At 28.2% G+C, this 19,017-nt stretch overlaps 1 protein-coding gene across 2 annotated transcripts in view; it reads right to left on the reverse strand.

Moving 5' to 3' along the window:
* LOC114132411 (ecdysone-induced protein 78C) overlaps positions 1-19,017 on the reverse strand; it is a 63,689-nt gene that overhangs the window by 12,397 nt on the left and 32,275 nt on the right. For both annotated transcript variants that reach the window (XM_050200020.1, XM_050200012.1), the window contains 2 exons: positions 8,616-8,737; positions 5,657-5,798 (listed from right to left, as the gene is read on the reverse strand). In XM_050200020.1, coding sequence (XP_050055977.1) covers positions 5,657-5,798; positions 8,616-8,737 — 264 coding nt within the window. The remainder of the gene's footprint in view (positions 1-5,656; positions 5,799-8,615; positions 8,738-19,017) is intronic.

Here is a 19,017-nt window from a genome sequence, read left to right on the forward strand (position 1 = left end):
TTGGTATGTGTACACTATATAGTACATATAATTATATACAGATAAATTATTATTTAAATAGTGGACATATTATGTAATATGAATGATGTGTATGTAGTTTCAAAAAAAAAAAATCTTTTGGAATCAAATGAAGGATTTGATAAAAAATAATAATAATACAGACAATGAAGAATATTGAATTTCTACGAAAAAATGACAACGACGAGTGTATAGGTGCATGTGAAATAATATAATATAGGGTGATTCATCAAGTATGCTCAACCCCTTTTCTTTTTCCAAAAAAATAAATGCGTTTGAAATCTGATTTTTAGAATTTCCAAATACATATATTTAAAGACCATACTTTAAAATTCTTGATAGTTTTCTACTACAATTACATAAGGAGTGTCCTGTGAAGATATTATATTCTATTTTTCAAGTGATAACTTTTTATTTCTATTGTAAAGTATTTAGTAGATAATTTTTTAAAATCAAAATTCGAACAAGTAATTTTTAAATTATTTAAATTTATATAATATCTACTAAAAATAATCAATCCATAGTTATGACTATAATGTGTTTAGAACATATAGAAACTATGGTTATTTTAAAATTTTGGTAATTTGTATTAATATATCAAATATCAATACTTATAACTTATAAAATTGTCCAAGTATAATAAATATAGGTACCAAATACAATATAAAATACATTTTGCATTTTTTTTAAACTTTCTTTTAGAACTATTATCCTTAAAATAACATTTTAATAATTAAAAAACTACTCTATCGAATTTTAAATTTGGTAATTATAATTTAAATAATATTAAACTCAAAATAATTTAAAGAAATTGAATGAAAAATAGAAATTTGTATCGAAAATATGTTCCTTAAGGATATTTAAAAATTCTAATTAATATAATTTGAATAAATTTATTATTAAATAATAAAGTAAAAGTGAGTGTTTTTAAATAACAATGATAATACTCTATATATTTCTCTATATACAAATAATCGAGTGTATATTTTTGCAGCTTTGACATCGATAGTAGTTAATATATATATATATATATATATATAATATTTTACATTTTTAGTATTTGAACATGTATAAGGTATATCCGATACGGTTGATCAAACGAAAGACATAATAATCGTCGATAGATAATAGTACAGCGCAGTGTAAGATATTATATCATGATGATTATATCACATTAATACGTTACTGTCGTATGCGTTCATGTGTTTTTTTTTTGTGAATTACTGCGAGTTTTTAATAGTGGTTTATTTTGTTAGGGATGGTGGTGCGCGGTGCAGTAAGAGTGAACCGAGATGGTAGGTATTTAAAAATATAAATGTATTATATTTAAATGTTCAACGTACCTTTCATAATATTTTTATAAGAAAAATATCTTGAATAACGCTCATTTTTAGATTACACCTCAAGTAGTAAGTTATGTTAAATGATTACTTCTTCTCCCTAACATTTTTTGCGAACCTGCAGTAGATGCACTATCATGATAATGACTAATGAGTAATGATTAATTAGATAAAACCCATAAAATTATTGAGTTTTTAATAATATTATCACACAATAGTTTAAGTTATTGCTGAATGAATTATTTTCTTGTTAAATATTAAAATATTATAAAAATATAATTAGGCGAGAGTTACTTTCCGGAACACGAATTATATTAGGGATTAAAGCTAAATATACAACGCTGTTACGTATAAATAAGTCATAATAATAGTCGATAGCGATTTCATACAAATATACTATACTGATTATTTAGACTTTTATTTTACTTACTAAGCAGTGGGTTTAATTTTTTTTTTTAACATTAATGCTTAAAAATATTTTCTTATTTGTGTCAATAATTTATACAAATTAAATAACATAATTAGTAAACTCGGAATTTTAATAATAATATTATATTTTAAAGCCATGTGACTTATGCATAATATAGATTATAGAATATAATGTTTAACGATTAAAACACCTCTTACAGTTTATTGGTCGACTTAAAAATTAATTTTGCTTAATAAAAATAATAGAATCATTTATTAAATCATTAAATAATTTATTTATAATATTATGTAAAATTAATTTTTTTTGAATTCGGGTCTGTATTAAACTTAAGAGATAAAAAAAAATTTGACTATTTATCCAAAAAAAGGATAGGGCTTACAATAGTGATACAAAGAAATCAAAGAGTCTATTCATAATTTTATTATTTGATAAAAGGAATGTACGAAGAATTTATATTGTTTTAAAATTATAAGTATAGCTCTTATACATATTTTCGCTATTATAGTATTATTATAATCATACTAACAATAGTTGTTCACATAATAATAATTATAATAAATAAATGTAATATATACGGTCAAAAACGTGATTTTTATCACTTATATATATTATAACAAAATGGAAAATAATAATAAGTACCTACATATAATTGTAAATTGTCATATATTTATAATATATTTTACGGGCTAAGTATACGGTTGGGCGTTTTCTACAATGTCTGGGCGTTATATAAAATCGTCTTAGTATATAATAGATATAGATAATATAATATTTAATCGTAAAGCAAAGTCAAAATATAATAAATAATATAATATAGTTTTTAAATTTTATATCATGTACTATTATACTAATTCTGTGGCATTTTGATGTACCTACCTATATAGTTGCTCTGCTGTTTTGTACTAGCACTTCCATGTTTTATATTTTTTTTTACCCGTGCATCTACTACTTTACTATCGTACTAGCTTTGACCACCTAAATTAGATTATTTCTGAGCTGTCTTTGGTGGTAAAATTTTAGTTTGTGGTAAATCATTGAGTTCTAGAAATCTTTTTTTGCAAATTATAAATTAGTTTTAACTGTATAAAGTTGAAAAGTGTTCCTTAGTCCAGAAATAAAGTCGATTAAAAGAAATAAAACAAACACACTAACTAATCCAAATCTACAAATAATAATCACCGCTTAATCTGGCCCTGGTATTTTGACAGTACCTTACGATTTATTATTAAATTATCTATATCGCTTATATCGAAAGCTATGTCATATAACTCCCGAACATTGTAGAAAACGCCCAAATTGTATACTATGCCCGTAACATATAAATAGTGAACTTGAATTTGTCGAATAGCATAGAAACACACACATGCACATAATATATAAGACTGAAAATGATAGATTTGTAAAGGGTTGGCTCTGCTTGTAATCATTTATCCACATCTTAGAGAAAATCAGTACCTATAGTTGTATAGATCCAATTCTTGTCCACGGAAAATTGAACAATGAGATAGGAACACATACTTGGAGCTATCTATGAGGTTTTTACGACTTTTAAAAATAATTTTTACCTATTAATATGTTAAAAATCTGTGATATAAATTTTATCAGTGGTAAAACTTCAAAATTTGGGCTTTAAAGCGAACATTTTCAACGGCCTTTTTTCAACCAGGCATTATATAGTGATGTATTAGGGGAGGTGCATTATTCATCTTACTAAAATTATTTTATACATTTTTTAAAATATTACTGCATACTTTATTAATTTAAAACCATATAATAATTTTGAAACATTAAGAAAAATTAATGGTTAATAGTTCATCATAAATTAAAAGAAAAACAATGTATTATTTCAGGCCTCCTATAAGCGAACAGGACCACACCGGTGCGGTGCACCACCTGTACTCTCTGATCCCTAGCTCTTATAGTTACGCCACTGAATTTATTTTCATTTTTTCACGGGTAGAGATACATTTAAAACAAAAAATAAAGTTTAATATTATTCTTAAACCGAAATACATCACTAACCGCTGCAACTAACCAGTCGCAAAAAGGTTTTTAGATTTGTATTTTTGAAAAAGTCCTGTGGCACTTGCCAGTAGCACAAAAGGCTTTTTTCGATTCAGTTTATGTTAATAATTATTTTCTCGAAAATCGAAATTATATACTATACTGGTACTAGAGTAGAAGAATTTTGTTGAAATATATTTTCATTTCGGAGGTAGGGGATTTGATCCTTAAGCCCCGCCTCCCTATGTGCGCCACTGCCATGCTAGATTCCTATACCGATTTGAATTTCAAACAGAAATACGTAGAGCTCCATATTTTATATTTATTCATTTCTTATAGGGCGAATTCGTATAATAAACAAATGCCAGTGAGTATATAAATATATATATATATATCAATATATTATGTTATACTTTGTTACCAAAGTCGAATGACATTTGGCATGTATGTATAATATAATATACTACCTATGCAGCAACTGGCAATAAAAGGTATAAGTGGCCGTAGGTGTTTTTGAGCCGTTTAAACGACCAGTGCAGCGATGTCTAAAATATGTAGATTTGTATTGAATGTGGACGTTCGGCCACTGAACTCGAATCCGGTGTCAAAAGTGTTTGTAACAAGCCATATAGCCCGCGGGTGTGTTGACTAAGCTGGCATGTTATGTATTTAGTATGTTGGTGTGTAGAGAGGGGGGAGGATAGTCACGAGTCTCCACGATGAAGTGTCACACCCCCAAAATATTTTATAATAAATTATTTAATTACAATACTATACGTTTAAGCCTAGCTACATCAATTTTGGTTTATAATTATAATCTGGTTGTTATTTGTCATATTGTATTTTTGTTCGGCTGCGGACAATGTTATGATTTGGATTTTGATTGGCAGTAATTAAACAGTCATATGGGTACACCGCTGGTAATTGTTGAAAACAAAAATTAAAATACTTTATTATACCTATTCAAAACTTATTGGAGTGAATGTCAGCGGGCTCTTACTTTTTTTCATCGAAAGGATGTTCATAATAATCTTGTATTATTTAGATTATTAAAATTTAAAAACAACCTAATATTATTCAATTATAACTATAATGATAAATATTTAATGACATTAATTAATAATTTAATTTTTATAACACAATCGTTATATTATTGAGTTCCAAAACTTTGAAACATGAAAACTATAAAGAGCATAGTAATTATATCGTTGACTATAACATCAATGGCTTATAGGTATAATTTTAATATGTATGAGTAAGGCAAAATTCGAAGAAAATATGATTATTGAATTTCACAACGTAGGTACATTACTTATAAAACTAATTGAATTCCTTCAAATAAGTTTAAATGCAGGTTTTAAATCGTATATTGTTATTTTAAAACACGTTTTAAATAATTTTCTTACACAAAAATGAAAAATACACATGGCACTGAATCACTTGTAAAATAATAGCAGTTTCCACAAGAATAAACAGTTTTCTCCTATGGTGTAGGCAGATTATTACAAAAATGTGCTTTTAAAATGATTACTCAATTTACTTTGATAAAAAGAAAATCATAAATATTATTGTGCATATTCAATCCATTAAAACGTTACAGAAAAAACACATTTTCGCTCATTGTAAAACCAGTCTTGTTTTTAAACATCATACTTACATTACATAAAATGAATAGTTTGTTTTTGAAACTTGACAGCAAGTACGTTCACATAATAATACACTCAGAAATTTCTGAATGAATTTTACAATATTTTTCTAAATGTTTAATTCTCTGATACAACTCTATGCATATTATATATATTTACCCATGACGTATTAGTTTTGAAGTTACATAATAACATAATGTAGAAGAAATTATACTTACAATCCCTGGACATGCCGACCGTCAGACATTTCTTGAATCGGCAGTACTGACATCGATTCCTGTTTAATCGGATCACCAAACATTTACCGTCCCTCAGACACCGATACTCGATTTGTTTTTGTATACTCCTCCTAAAGAACCCCTGAAACAAACATTTTTTAGATTATTTATATTTGTATTTATCTCAATGCATCGCTCTGCGTTGAACAAAATTGAGATCGCTGAGCTATGCAATTTACAGGCAACATAGTGAAAAGAAAATTTAGTTCTTATGCTTTGCCGTTATATGAATGTTATAATGATAGATAAAAAACCGTCGAAGGTCAAGGAACCGGATAGTCCAACGGTACCGCATTATCCGCCTGTTTACATTTTTTCTCCATCTATAACGTCTGATGACTGTTATAATATAATAATACATATATGCTTTCGAATAAAACGAGAAAATATACAATAACAATACAAGTATACGTAATTTTTAAAATTTTATAATTTTAACCACTCATGATCTTTATTGTTTTTTGTTATTATTATTATTACTATTTTTTGCTATTGTGCAACGAATGTACATAGTATTTATTACCGTGAAATAATAATTATAATAAAATTTTTTAAATCGTGCGTAATAATAGACTGGAAAAAATGAAATTATCCGGGTAATTTCTTTTTACTTTATATAATTTAGTTTTTCCGACACGTGTCAGCATATTTGATAGATTATTTAAAATAAACATGAAATATTATATACATAAACATCAAAGCAGAAAGACAACAATTTGCCTCCATATTAAAACGGTTTGTACCTATATATATATATATATATATATATATTATATATTATACAATATAATATACCTATGAGTAATATGTAAATATATTATATATATATATGTATGTATGAATGCTGGGTGTGTATTGCTGTACAACATAATATTGTATGTCTAAGTCTTTTTCAATATACGGACGAGTCGTACAACACACACGCACAGTCAACGTACTGTCCGAACGGTTCTCATTTATTATTGCCGTCCCACCAAATTAATTAGACACACTTAATATTGTGACTATACAGTACAGACTTTATACATGTATGTATATATATAGTATAGTAGTGCACTGTACAGTGTATGAATACTGTCGGTATACTATGTAGATTGTAAATATATATATACATAATATCCTCAGAACATTGCAAAAAATTCCGACATATTATGTGTGTGAATATAATAATTTATACATGGTATACAGACAGGCATAGAACTTTTATATTATTATTTCATATCAATCACGATTCTACTAAAAAATATAAATGATATATATATTATTTAATACATGGTTAGGAGTCGATATTGATTTTCTAAATTATTCAAAATATTCAATTATTGTATCCTAATTAGACCATAATCAAAATACCTACTTGTAACTCAAAAAATTCTTCAAGAATTTAATTATAAATTAAATGTTATTCTATATTACTATAGTGTTCCATAGGAATACATATAAAACAAAGTTGTATAGTTAATTTTTTTACATTCTCATTTTTCAATTATATACCAATTTTCATAATAGTAAAATAAGTAAGATTATAGTAACTTTTATTTTTGTTTATCAAATTTAATTGAATATTTAAAAAAATATAGCTGAACTCAAAAATAACATATTCAATTTTTTTTTTACTTTTTATTTTTATGCATGTATTTAAATAAACAGTCGTTAAAATTTAAATTCTCTGATACTATTATTTTTTGAATTACAACAAAATAGAATTAAAACAAATTTTAGAGTTCAACTAAGATACCTTACGTATTAGGTATTATGGTGGAAGGTATTTCTTATTACTGGAAACGATGTATAAGTATTGTATATCTGGAAAATATATTTAAACTGGAGACTAATCCGTACTATTTATTGTAACAGTGGGGTAAGGATGCTGTCGCGAAGCTCGCAAAAAAGAGAGAAACCAGACAGGTTACAGATTTTAGATACAAGGTGTTGAATACTCGTATCTTTTATAGTTTTCCTCAATAAAGGTAGTGGTATATAAGTGCATACAGGTATTGGTTAATCTCATAATAAAATCTTCAAATCAGTAATAAAATCAAAAAAGTTCTGAATGTGCAATCTGAATAGCGTTTTATGCAAATACCTTGTATACTAGTTAAGTTTAAAACGTTTAAAACCTTAAACTCACTTTTCCTCAAACTATATTTATTATATATAGGTATATATATAGTATATATAATTTATACAGAGGATGTCTCATAATGGTTGTTTTCAAAAATACCTACCTGCCAAATATAAGTTTATAGCCACCTTCTGCCTAAACTTTAAAACTTACATAACTATATTTAAATTCTTAATGGAAACGAGTAGTTTAACTTTTAAAAGATTTACATAAATTAGCAATACCAAATTGTTAAGCAACACAAAAACACACACATACCTACATTTTATTACTTTGAGTTCAAGTAAACTAAACATTTTTATTAAGTACTACAATATATAATACAGTATATTGTAGTAAATATATAGTATACAGTAATTTCCCAAAATCATGTTAGCGAAATATTAATTAAAGATGAAAAGTTATCGACTTGGAAGGTATGTGTATTATACTATTATTTTATGTGTGGTAGCGATAAGCGTAAACTAAAACTTATGTAATTAATATTTAGTTTATGACAATAGTATGCATTTTTTTTTTTTTTGAGCTCTTGTCGCGATACTCGCATGCGCGCATTCTATTATTCTCGTCAGTAACTCCCCACAGAAGATAACATACTATACAATTATTATAATGTGCTCTGCGGTTTTAAAGGCCGTGTGTATCAAATAATCAACAACGACTTGAGCGTAAAATATTACAATTGAAACGTGGGTAATCTCACTAAATTATATATATCAAAAATTATATTGTAATTAATGTAATATATTATTATGTATCGTTGCTGTTGTATACCTTGCATCCTTCGCACGACGTGACGCCATAGTGGTATCCAGACGCTTTGTCGCCGCACACTCGACACGGTACAAACGATTTGGCCGGCGTAGTGTTCGAGTCGGCTGCCGCAAAATGTTGATCTGTAAACAAAACATATTATATTGATAGAAATTGAAAATCGCAACAGAATAATTTTATTATTTTAACGTTTTTTTTTTTTATTATTATTAAAAGGAAAACAATTATTTTTGTTTATTATTATTTTGTTACTTGTGTGAACATGGGTACTCAATGTTTTTATAATGTTGGAATAAAAATATTATAAATAATATACAAAGAAATATTTTTCTAAAATTACATATCTGGTTAGTCTTTGTCAAAATTTGTTTTACTCTCGCTCGTCGACTAACGTGTAATATAATCAGCTACGTAGTGTCTACTAAGTGTCTCAATGAGTTTATATTCTTGTATAGTGTATACATATTATAATATTTCTAAGAACATTCTATTTTGTAAAACTCCCGTTACTATATTATAGATATGATATAAATAAAATATGTATTTGAACATTTAATGTGATATGATAGTTTGATGTATGAAAAATGTTCAAAAATATTAGTCATATAAATTAATTACACCACAGTACCAGATTTTTAAGTAGATACTCAACAACCTAAGGTCATTATTCTTATTTTCAGTTTAGTTAACCAAGAAATATTAAAAATATAATAAACGCAGATCTTTATTATACTAATAATTTTCAAAAATCGTAAATTATATAATAATTTTGCATATATAGAGATAAATACGTTGAGACGGTGTGACGTTTTGCGTATATATAATATACATAATATTATTGTAAAATTTATAATATTGTCGTCTATACGGAAACATTTAGAGATACGTATTGGCGTATTGCTAAAACTATATTATAGAATAAATAGTATAATATCAATATCAATGAAATAAATTTGATAACCTATAATATCCAAATGTGCATGTGCCATTTGAATAAATTCACATAATTTTAAGACATTTAAAATAATGTTTTAAGGTATAGCTCAATGAATTTCAATACTGGTAAAAAAGTAATAAGTACCCAATAAAAAATTTCTGTATAATACAAACATTGTACATACGACTTCGAATAACTTTTATAAATACAAATCATAAACTAAAGAATATTTATTTTGAGTTTAGGAATCCTTGATGACTTTTTACTACTCATAAAAGGTATCGTTTACGATTTTCGTTTTTTAATAAATTAGATTAGGTAATTATGGTATACATGCTATTTATAATATTATATTTTCAGTACGCGTTTTTGGAACTTTTAAATCGTAAGTAAAGCGTACATTATATTTTCTACGCTCAGAGGAAAACAGCAATATCGTTTTGTCGAAAACTACCGACATCGATCCGCCACCCGGGACTGTACATAATATATATACGAAGTACGAATGTATATAGACTGGGCCTTGGCAGGGAATCCAAGAAACTAGGTCATCAGACCTGTCACGCCCTACATTTCATGGCACCCTCGCGGTTTAAATGTAGTCACTGCTATGTACCTTACAACCCCGTCCTGTATACGTTATATATTTCTTTTCACCCGTCAACAATAAATCATCTAGCCATTTCAATCATTGCAGCAATAACAACTCGACAAGTATTTTTTGATTTTTTGTCTATGTATATAATATTATTTAGTAAACTACATACTGTAGGTGTAGAAGACGGAAAACGAAAACCGATGTAACTTATGCGGAAGAACTATATAACTATTTATATGATTTCGATCACTCGTTAAATTGACGTTGTCATTCAAAATACAAATCGTGTAAATGTATTAACTATTGGCCAATATAATACGGATACCTAATAGTATAATAATAGAATAAAAATCAGAGTAGATTTATTATTCATACATATTTATATTATAATGTCCGTAAGCTTCGCTAATTTAAATTTCCTTACATCAGAGAAAATACTATATTGTGTACTCCATTACCTATGTATAGGTACTAGTTTTATAAACTATAGATGACGGATGTATTGTACCTTGCTATTTATTGCAATTGAATAATATTTTTAATGTCAATCAACCCGAATATTATAAATACACAAAAATAATGTGAAGATATTATATTATGAGGGATCAACATACGTTTAATATACTTCATCAGTTCATAAACCCGATTTTAACACCAACACGAGATGGTGTTTAGGTGGGTAGGTACTTAATAAGTTATTATAATCACAACCGTTATGATATTATACATGTATATTACATATACCATAATATGTAATATATATTTTAATAAGATCAGTTAATAATAATCCTATTATCCATCGTTAGCTATATTTTATTATATGTGAAACTTATAAAATGAAGCGAGATGAAACTAAAATGTTTGTAAATATAATGATATGATTAAACTGATTTCGAAGTGTTGATCGGCGATAGGTATAGATATTAAAAAATTTTTCTTTGGACGAAAATCAAATTCATCAATAATTTTCTTAGCTGTTGAATAAATTATTATTATTATTATTTTACTTGGAACGATACAATATTATAATACATTGAAGTGAATGTCTGATAAATCGTGCTTAAAATACGTATCGACGTCAAGCAGGAACGGCTGTGATTCGCGCGGGTAAGAAGTGAACTTTAACAATATCTTGGAGACTGTGGAATAACAATACATAAGGTGGAAAAAAAATATGATCGTTACAAATGTTTCTCATACGTACCTACATCTGTACGCGATATTATTGTAATACGAGAGTGACGCACATGTTGAGATTTGAATGCCAAGCTGGTGATGGCGGTGGGTGTGTGCCGTCACAATAATAATAATAATAATAATAACATGGTAGGTGTACTACAACACTGATGTGGTGGATAGGTATATGTAGGTACACGTGCATGATATTATAATAGTAACCGGGCAAGGAGTAAAAATATAATAGTAATAATAATATATAGAAAGAGAACTATCTGCTGCTGGTCCAACGAATACGTTTATATATATTATAATATTATTATAATAGCAGTCAACAGCCGTATGTATCTGCGTGGTCTACTGCTGTGTCTATGTAGAGAACATCACGATTACACGTTATATTATACATTATAGGTATGATGAAAAACGATTATTATCTACTCGTCCATATTATATAAATTGTATATAGCGAAGAGATATAGCGAGTACAGGACACGCAATCGCGGTGTAACAAATTTAAATCAAAAGCGCATTGGTACTTATATGTATACTATTTTTATTTTAATATAATATGCAAAATAACTTATTTAGTTTTTTAAAATTTTATATTCAGTTTAGTTGTTTTGTCTATTATAAATTTATTAACTATAATATTGTATACGTTCATGAGAAAACGCAAAAAACTGCTACAGTACATTCAATAATAGTTATATATTATTGTCATGACTCATGAGTTCTACTACGATTGAATTTCGCGTTGAAGTCTTTCGAGAAAAACTACTGTTTATCTATGCGATAATACAATATAAGATATGTGTGACTCTACGCAGAATATACTTATGTATATATTACAAAACGTTTATTATATCATTATGAAAATTACACGTTTTATTACTAGTGATATGTACTCGTATGGATAGTGGACATGGATTATTTTCACCAACAGACTATACGTAAACAAAAAATAATGTAGGTAAAATATTATAATTTATAACTAAGGGTACCTGTCTATAATTCTATATATGTTAAAAATATATATACCTATATACCTAATACGTGTCTACTGGCTACTACGTTGTCTTAGATAAACTAAGTAGTGATACTTAGTATTTTTTTTTTGTATATTTTATTGTAATTATTACGAAGAGTGAATATTGGTGCAGCGCAATATAAAGTTTATTTTATTTTTTTTAATGCATTACAATAATTGTGCTAAGTGTATTAAATTAACTCAATACCTATAAATATAATATATGCTATACTGCAGAGCATTCATAAGCTATTCTAAAGTAAGATCGTCAACAGACGTCGATGTACTTATCTATGATTTATGGATATTATAACATTATTATTTGTTATACCTATTCGTTGCACCCGAAAAAACACTGTGGAGCTTACATATAGGCGCATACTTATTCAGTTATACTGTATATATATAGTTACTGTATAATATAATCTATTTTCTGATATTGTAAGTATTTTTCCCCAAATCTCCATACCGTATTTTATCAAAAGAAAGGTATAATATTATAAGATAACATTTTATTTCTAAATACACTTAGTTTAAATTTAAAATCTTGTGTTATTTGTATTTCACCAATATACTTTATATCTATATATCTGCTAATCTAGTAGCATTTATAAAATTGGTCAATTATACATAAATATCAGTAAATAAAATAATGATCAAGCTTATCTTTGTAATTATTATAACCTTTAATCATGTATAAAACGTATATAGTAAAACGTATTTATCAATACATATTACATACATCATACATGTCATTACATTTATAAATATATTACTAACATATTATAATATAATATAGATTTTTGTAAATAAGTAATAATATAGGTACATAAATAATTAACAGACAAATAATATTATAATAGTATTATTATAGTGGTTTTATTTAATGTTAATACTATACTCAAATACAGAAAAATATAAATAATCAGTGATTCAAAACAAAAAATTGACTTGGATGTAATTGGGATCGTATCTTTTTTTCTCATTAACTGACAACATACAGGGATGACAAAGTATGGAATTATACCCAGTTCTTCGTGATATTTTTAGTGAAAACACTGGCTGGTGTCGAAAAACAGTCAGTTGTTTTATCACAGAGGGAAATTAGGATACAGACACGGCTGCGATAATATTATAAAAATAGGATAATCATGACGGGTGAAATTTTCAAACTATAGTCGTTAATGTATAATAATATTGTTATACAAACAATAAAACTACGAAAATAAAAAACTTTTTACCGAGCAATATTGCACATAAACTATTTTGTACGTATGATGATAAAATTAAAACGACTATAGAATGAAACGAATTACTATATAAGGTCGCACGCGCGTTTAGACGTCAAAATAAAATGTCTTGTATATAATATATATGATACCGCAGCGGGTAGGTATAGTAAACGTAATGTGTAGGACTCACGCGATCGGTAGGTAGACCTAGGTACCTAAATAGTGTTCACGGACCGTACCGAAATGAAAAGTCAATTCCTATTTAAAAAATGTTTTCCAAAAAATCACTGCAGCAGTGTATAATACATTACATAATATTATACTCTGTAGTCGAGTCAACGGTTGGTTTTTTACAATCCCCTGTATAAATGTTTAGTACACGGCAGCTATAGATATTATAATATATAGGTGGTCTAGGTTATACTATATGTATATATTTTAATATATAGGTACGCGAGCATAACCGGTACTCCGGTACTCGAATAATATTATTATCACCTGTAGTACCATAGTCGCCATGTATTACAAGTATACTATATTCATACACACACTCTTATACCTGGTAAAATATATAATATTATTGGTAATCGACTGCGACTATATGACCTCTAGTCTTATTAATTTTCGTTTACACGCACGCGCTTCGATTGAAATCCCTTCGCCGACTCGATCATATGGGAATATATTATAATACATAATAGGTTTATACATTATAATGAACTCAGGTACCTTTAATAATTTTTAGAGTCCAGTTTATTTGCTCTTCAGTTAAAATTCCTATTGGCTTCGATCTTTGTATAGACTACTGAACAGTCTTCGACAAACAAGATTTTTTCCATGGTTAAAATCCTACGTGTGTAACATACCACATCGATTTTAAACGGAAAGTGCAGTTGCACTTACATAATATTTTATCATAGGTACCTATATCACTTATAATAAAATAAAATCTCATCAAAAATTGGCCCGATTGATGAGCAAAAGAAAAAAAAATGTGTAATCGGAACGGAAACGATTGATACAATTTTTGATTTATTTATTTTATCAACTTGATATAGTTTTGACGTATACAAGATTTTTCTAACCACCATCTTGGTGTAATTTGGTATTTAAATATTTAATTCAAACGCCAATTTAAGTTTAAATAAGATCCACTATATTATACATGAATATAGGCCTTAAAACTATATTCTATAAATATAAATTTATCATGTTTATCAAATTTTATAAAGAAATCATTGTTTATTTCAAATCAAAATTATAGAACCATTTTATTCAAAATGCATTTGAAAAAGTCAGAAATCACTTCAATTTAGAAGAGCATAGAAATCTTATATCTAATTACCTCAGTCCGACGTTGATCATTGACAGACACCGCCATCGATCATTATGCGACAAGACAAATATTCTCTATACACGCGCTTGTACATATTATAATATTATAGGTACCTATACATAATAATACCACGCCTTATTCCGTGTAGATATTTCGACTTCGTGTGGACACACGGTCGGCGGTGGCATGGTGTTTTAACGACTCGATGCCAACGTCGAATTTCAAATATATAATATTGCTTTAGTAGTTAAAGGAAAAGAAGAATGGAAAAACCATCGCATAAAATTCAAGTATATATTCTACACTAATGGTCGTATACATGCATTATACAATATATATATAAGTTAACTTCTTGTATTTGGACGTCTTGTATAAATGTATAAATATATTTATATACTATATTTGTTTTCATAGAGTCGTTTTTTTTTTGTTTATATAGATGCCCAGCCCGAGGATTCGGCTATTTTATTATTGTGTCTCTCTACAGCGTCTATATTTTTACAATATTTGTACGACCGCATTGTTCGGTGAAAAGATTCGATAAATATGAATAATATATAAACACAGAGTGGTTGATGATTTACTGAGTTTATTTTTGAAGCGAACCCATTGATATTCTGAAGTTTTCATAATAGCCCCAAGACCTGAATACTACATAGTATATATTTTGAAAGAATCAAAAGATTAAGGGAAATTTCAGATAGAATAAGTCTAAGTCTATAATATTATAGAATACCTAAATCATAATGTGTTTAAAACGGTTATTAAAATTCTACGCTTGTTGGTTACAAAATTATACACAGTTAATTACATTTTTTAGTCGTTTCTGCTACACTTCGTATATTTACATTCATTATATTATACTCATATTCTAAGATAAATATACAAGATTCAAAATTATATTTGAGTCATCACGATTGTTATAATATATTATTATCTAGAATTATAGAACACAATAATAATTATTATTTTTCAGTAGTTATACAGTCACTTGATATTCAACCAATCCAAGTCATAGCTTAAAATGTTTGAAACATTAATTTTGGTCAGGTTTACACTTATTTATCTATCCTCGGGATTTTTCCTAAAAACAAACGAATTGAAAACTTAATACTATACTGATACTACGCCTAACGAACTAGATTCAAAAACAAAAATAATTTACGATGAAATCGTATTGTCCAAATCGTTTGGATTGTAAGTCGAAATGAAGACAGGGTATAACAATAAATTATGCACGATCCAGATGCTCATATCAATAACTGATATTGTATCAGATACGTCGTTTTTGCACACCGAGTTATGCCACAATCGGGAGACGTCGCATAACTGACTGTTCGCACCGAAATAAAATATAAGTTATACAAATAATAAACGATAATATATTGTTATATACATGGGCGATGTAATGTCATAATATAATATAGAATGCGGGGTCTCCGTAAAAACGGAAAATCTCGAAGACACGCGAAACATAATAATAATAATTGGAATTCGTGTGTTTTTTCATCTTATAATACACGGATGAAAATAAAGTAAAAAAGTAAAATAATAATAATAATAACGAAACACAACAAAACAAACAAAAAAAAAAAAATCAAAAGAAACAGCGAGACACACGACAATATAAAAGATATAAATATATTATTATATTACATTTACGTACACACTCACACATATTATATTATTATTATATACCGTGGTGGAGAGTGTGGAGGCAATACGAACAGCAGCAAAGGATTCCGTCGCCGGACGGTTCAATAACCTTGAGTGCTTTCAGAAACATATACACACACACACACGCCCATGTAGCACTATATACAAGTCTATAGGTACGAACGCGAAAGACGGTGTGCGGCGTGTGTATTCGGGCTGCGGTGCGGTGGTGCGCGCGCGGCATAACCAGTTTGCCAACTCTTTTTTATAATTTTATTTTTATTTTTTTATTTTTTTTTTACTCTCTACCCGCAGCCTCACTTCTCCCGCACACGCGCGCTGCCGGGGCTCGTCCGTACCAAAACTTAAAACACAAAACCAGTTCCGACGACGATAAATAATTATTAATCGTCTCTCTCTCTCGTCCCGTCTCAGTCTCTCGCCGCGCGCGTTTTTCCATCCTTCCTGTGCGTACTACACACACACACACAATTGCGCGTGGTAGTATTATATTATTATTATTATTATTATGATCCGAGTACACGGCCCGTACACACATATGCACGTACCACGGTACGTATATAGAAGTATTATAGATAGGTACACATTATGTAGGAAGTTAAACGCACGCACCGTGCACACTGCTGCAATATATAATATGCGTATATACAGAGTATATGCAAGACCGGACCGACGACGGTATGTATAATGATATACGTTTATGTGCCCGCCTATATTATTATTATAATAGTATTATCGGTTTTTTGTATCCTTTCCTCTAGCATTTCAAAATATGCATGCTCGTCTCAATGCGATGATGTCATTCGGTAACTAAAATTATCCAATGATCATATTATCGACTATCGTCTGTATGGTGTGGCGAATAAACTTTCATGGTCTCATCGCGAACGTCATCATTGTCATGTTTTGATTAATTTTTCGATACCGGCTGATGAAACGTACAGTTCCGTCCTCTCGAATATCACGAACGACCTGCTGGTACGGTCCAAAATGTCTGCTAAATAATTTTCGTATAAACGTATAAATGCTCTAAACGCTGCTATTGCAGCCGAACGTATAGCCGCACTACACCGTGATTTTATACTACCAGTATATGTCTTACTCCAAAGCTAGGTTTTTACCTAACTTAACTTGGTTACCACCAGCTTGTCTAACACCGTTCGAACAGAGTCGTTTAAATAATACATTGTACAATGTGATGACTAACAACTCGTCAATAGGCTAAATTTAAGCTGAGTTACGAGATTTGTGGCGTCTCGAATTTTCATTTGAAAACTCCGTGACAAATTCATATATTATATGATATTATACGACTCGAAAGGAAATTCTTTGCTAGAATTGTTTGTATGATCACGATCAAGACTATCACACCTAGGGTTTTTTCGAAGGAAAAGGGGTAAAATATGTATATATTACTGAACATTCTTCGACAAACAAGATTTTTTTCCATGGTTGAAATCCTACTTTTACTGAATTTAAGTTTTAACATTCCGTTAATAATAGCACATTAATAAAATTTATTATGACCATTATGAATATATGTTGGTGTCAAAAGATTTTAAGCATATTTTATAAAAATGTTGATGGAATGATGAAGTCTGGACTCCGAGGAATCAGATTTGACCTTGATCACAAATCATAAAAATGTGTTACACATAAATAATATGTATTTATAAAGGTATCAATAATAAAAATGTCAAATGTTTAAATTATTATTTCTCTATGGTACACATATTATGGATAAGGTATAATCTTGCATCGTCCACATCATGAAACTTAAAATTACTATTAGAGTTTGAAATATTGACATTCTATATGTAACTTACCTATGGGCATGTATCTGCCTAGTAGGTACATGTCAAAATTAAACAAACGTTGAATTATAAAATATAAGTAGTAAAGTTCACTAAAAATGTTAACGAACATCCGCTACTCAAACGACATTATTAATGCGTGTATAATATATATACTGAATTTATGTTATGTTGAGGAAACAAAGATAAATTGTTTACACTAAACGATAATAATCAACTATATTATGCTTAACAGTTAACACTATTTATGCCAATTTAAAAAATAAAAACAATAATTTCAACACAATATGTAGTAAGTGCATAATTAATTCAAAGCACGATTTTACACCACCTAATAACACTAAACTTGGACAATTAAATTTGTTTTGTTATTCATATTCTGAAGATCCACAATAAAGAAAACAAATGTTCTCGCGTATCTCTACATAATATTATAAAGCTAAATAGTTGGTATATTTGAACGTACCTACTAATCTTAAGAGCTTATAATAGACTGATTTCAATGAAAGTCATATCAATAGATTCATTGAAACTAAGAGGGTGTTTTTAGCTTCTTTTACTATCCCTTTAAATTTTTTTTTGGGCACACGAAAATCAAATAT

Source organism: Aphis gossypii, chromosome 1 (assembly GCF_020184175.1).
Source record: "Aphis gossypii isolate Hap1 chromosome 1, ASM2018417v2, whole genome shotgun sequence".
In the NCBI taxonomy this organism is placed as follows: Eukaryota; Metazoa; Arthropoda; class Insecta; order Hemiptera; family Aphididae; genus Aphis; species Aphis gossypii.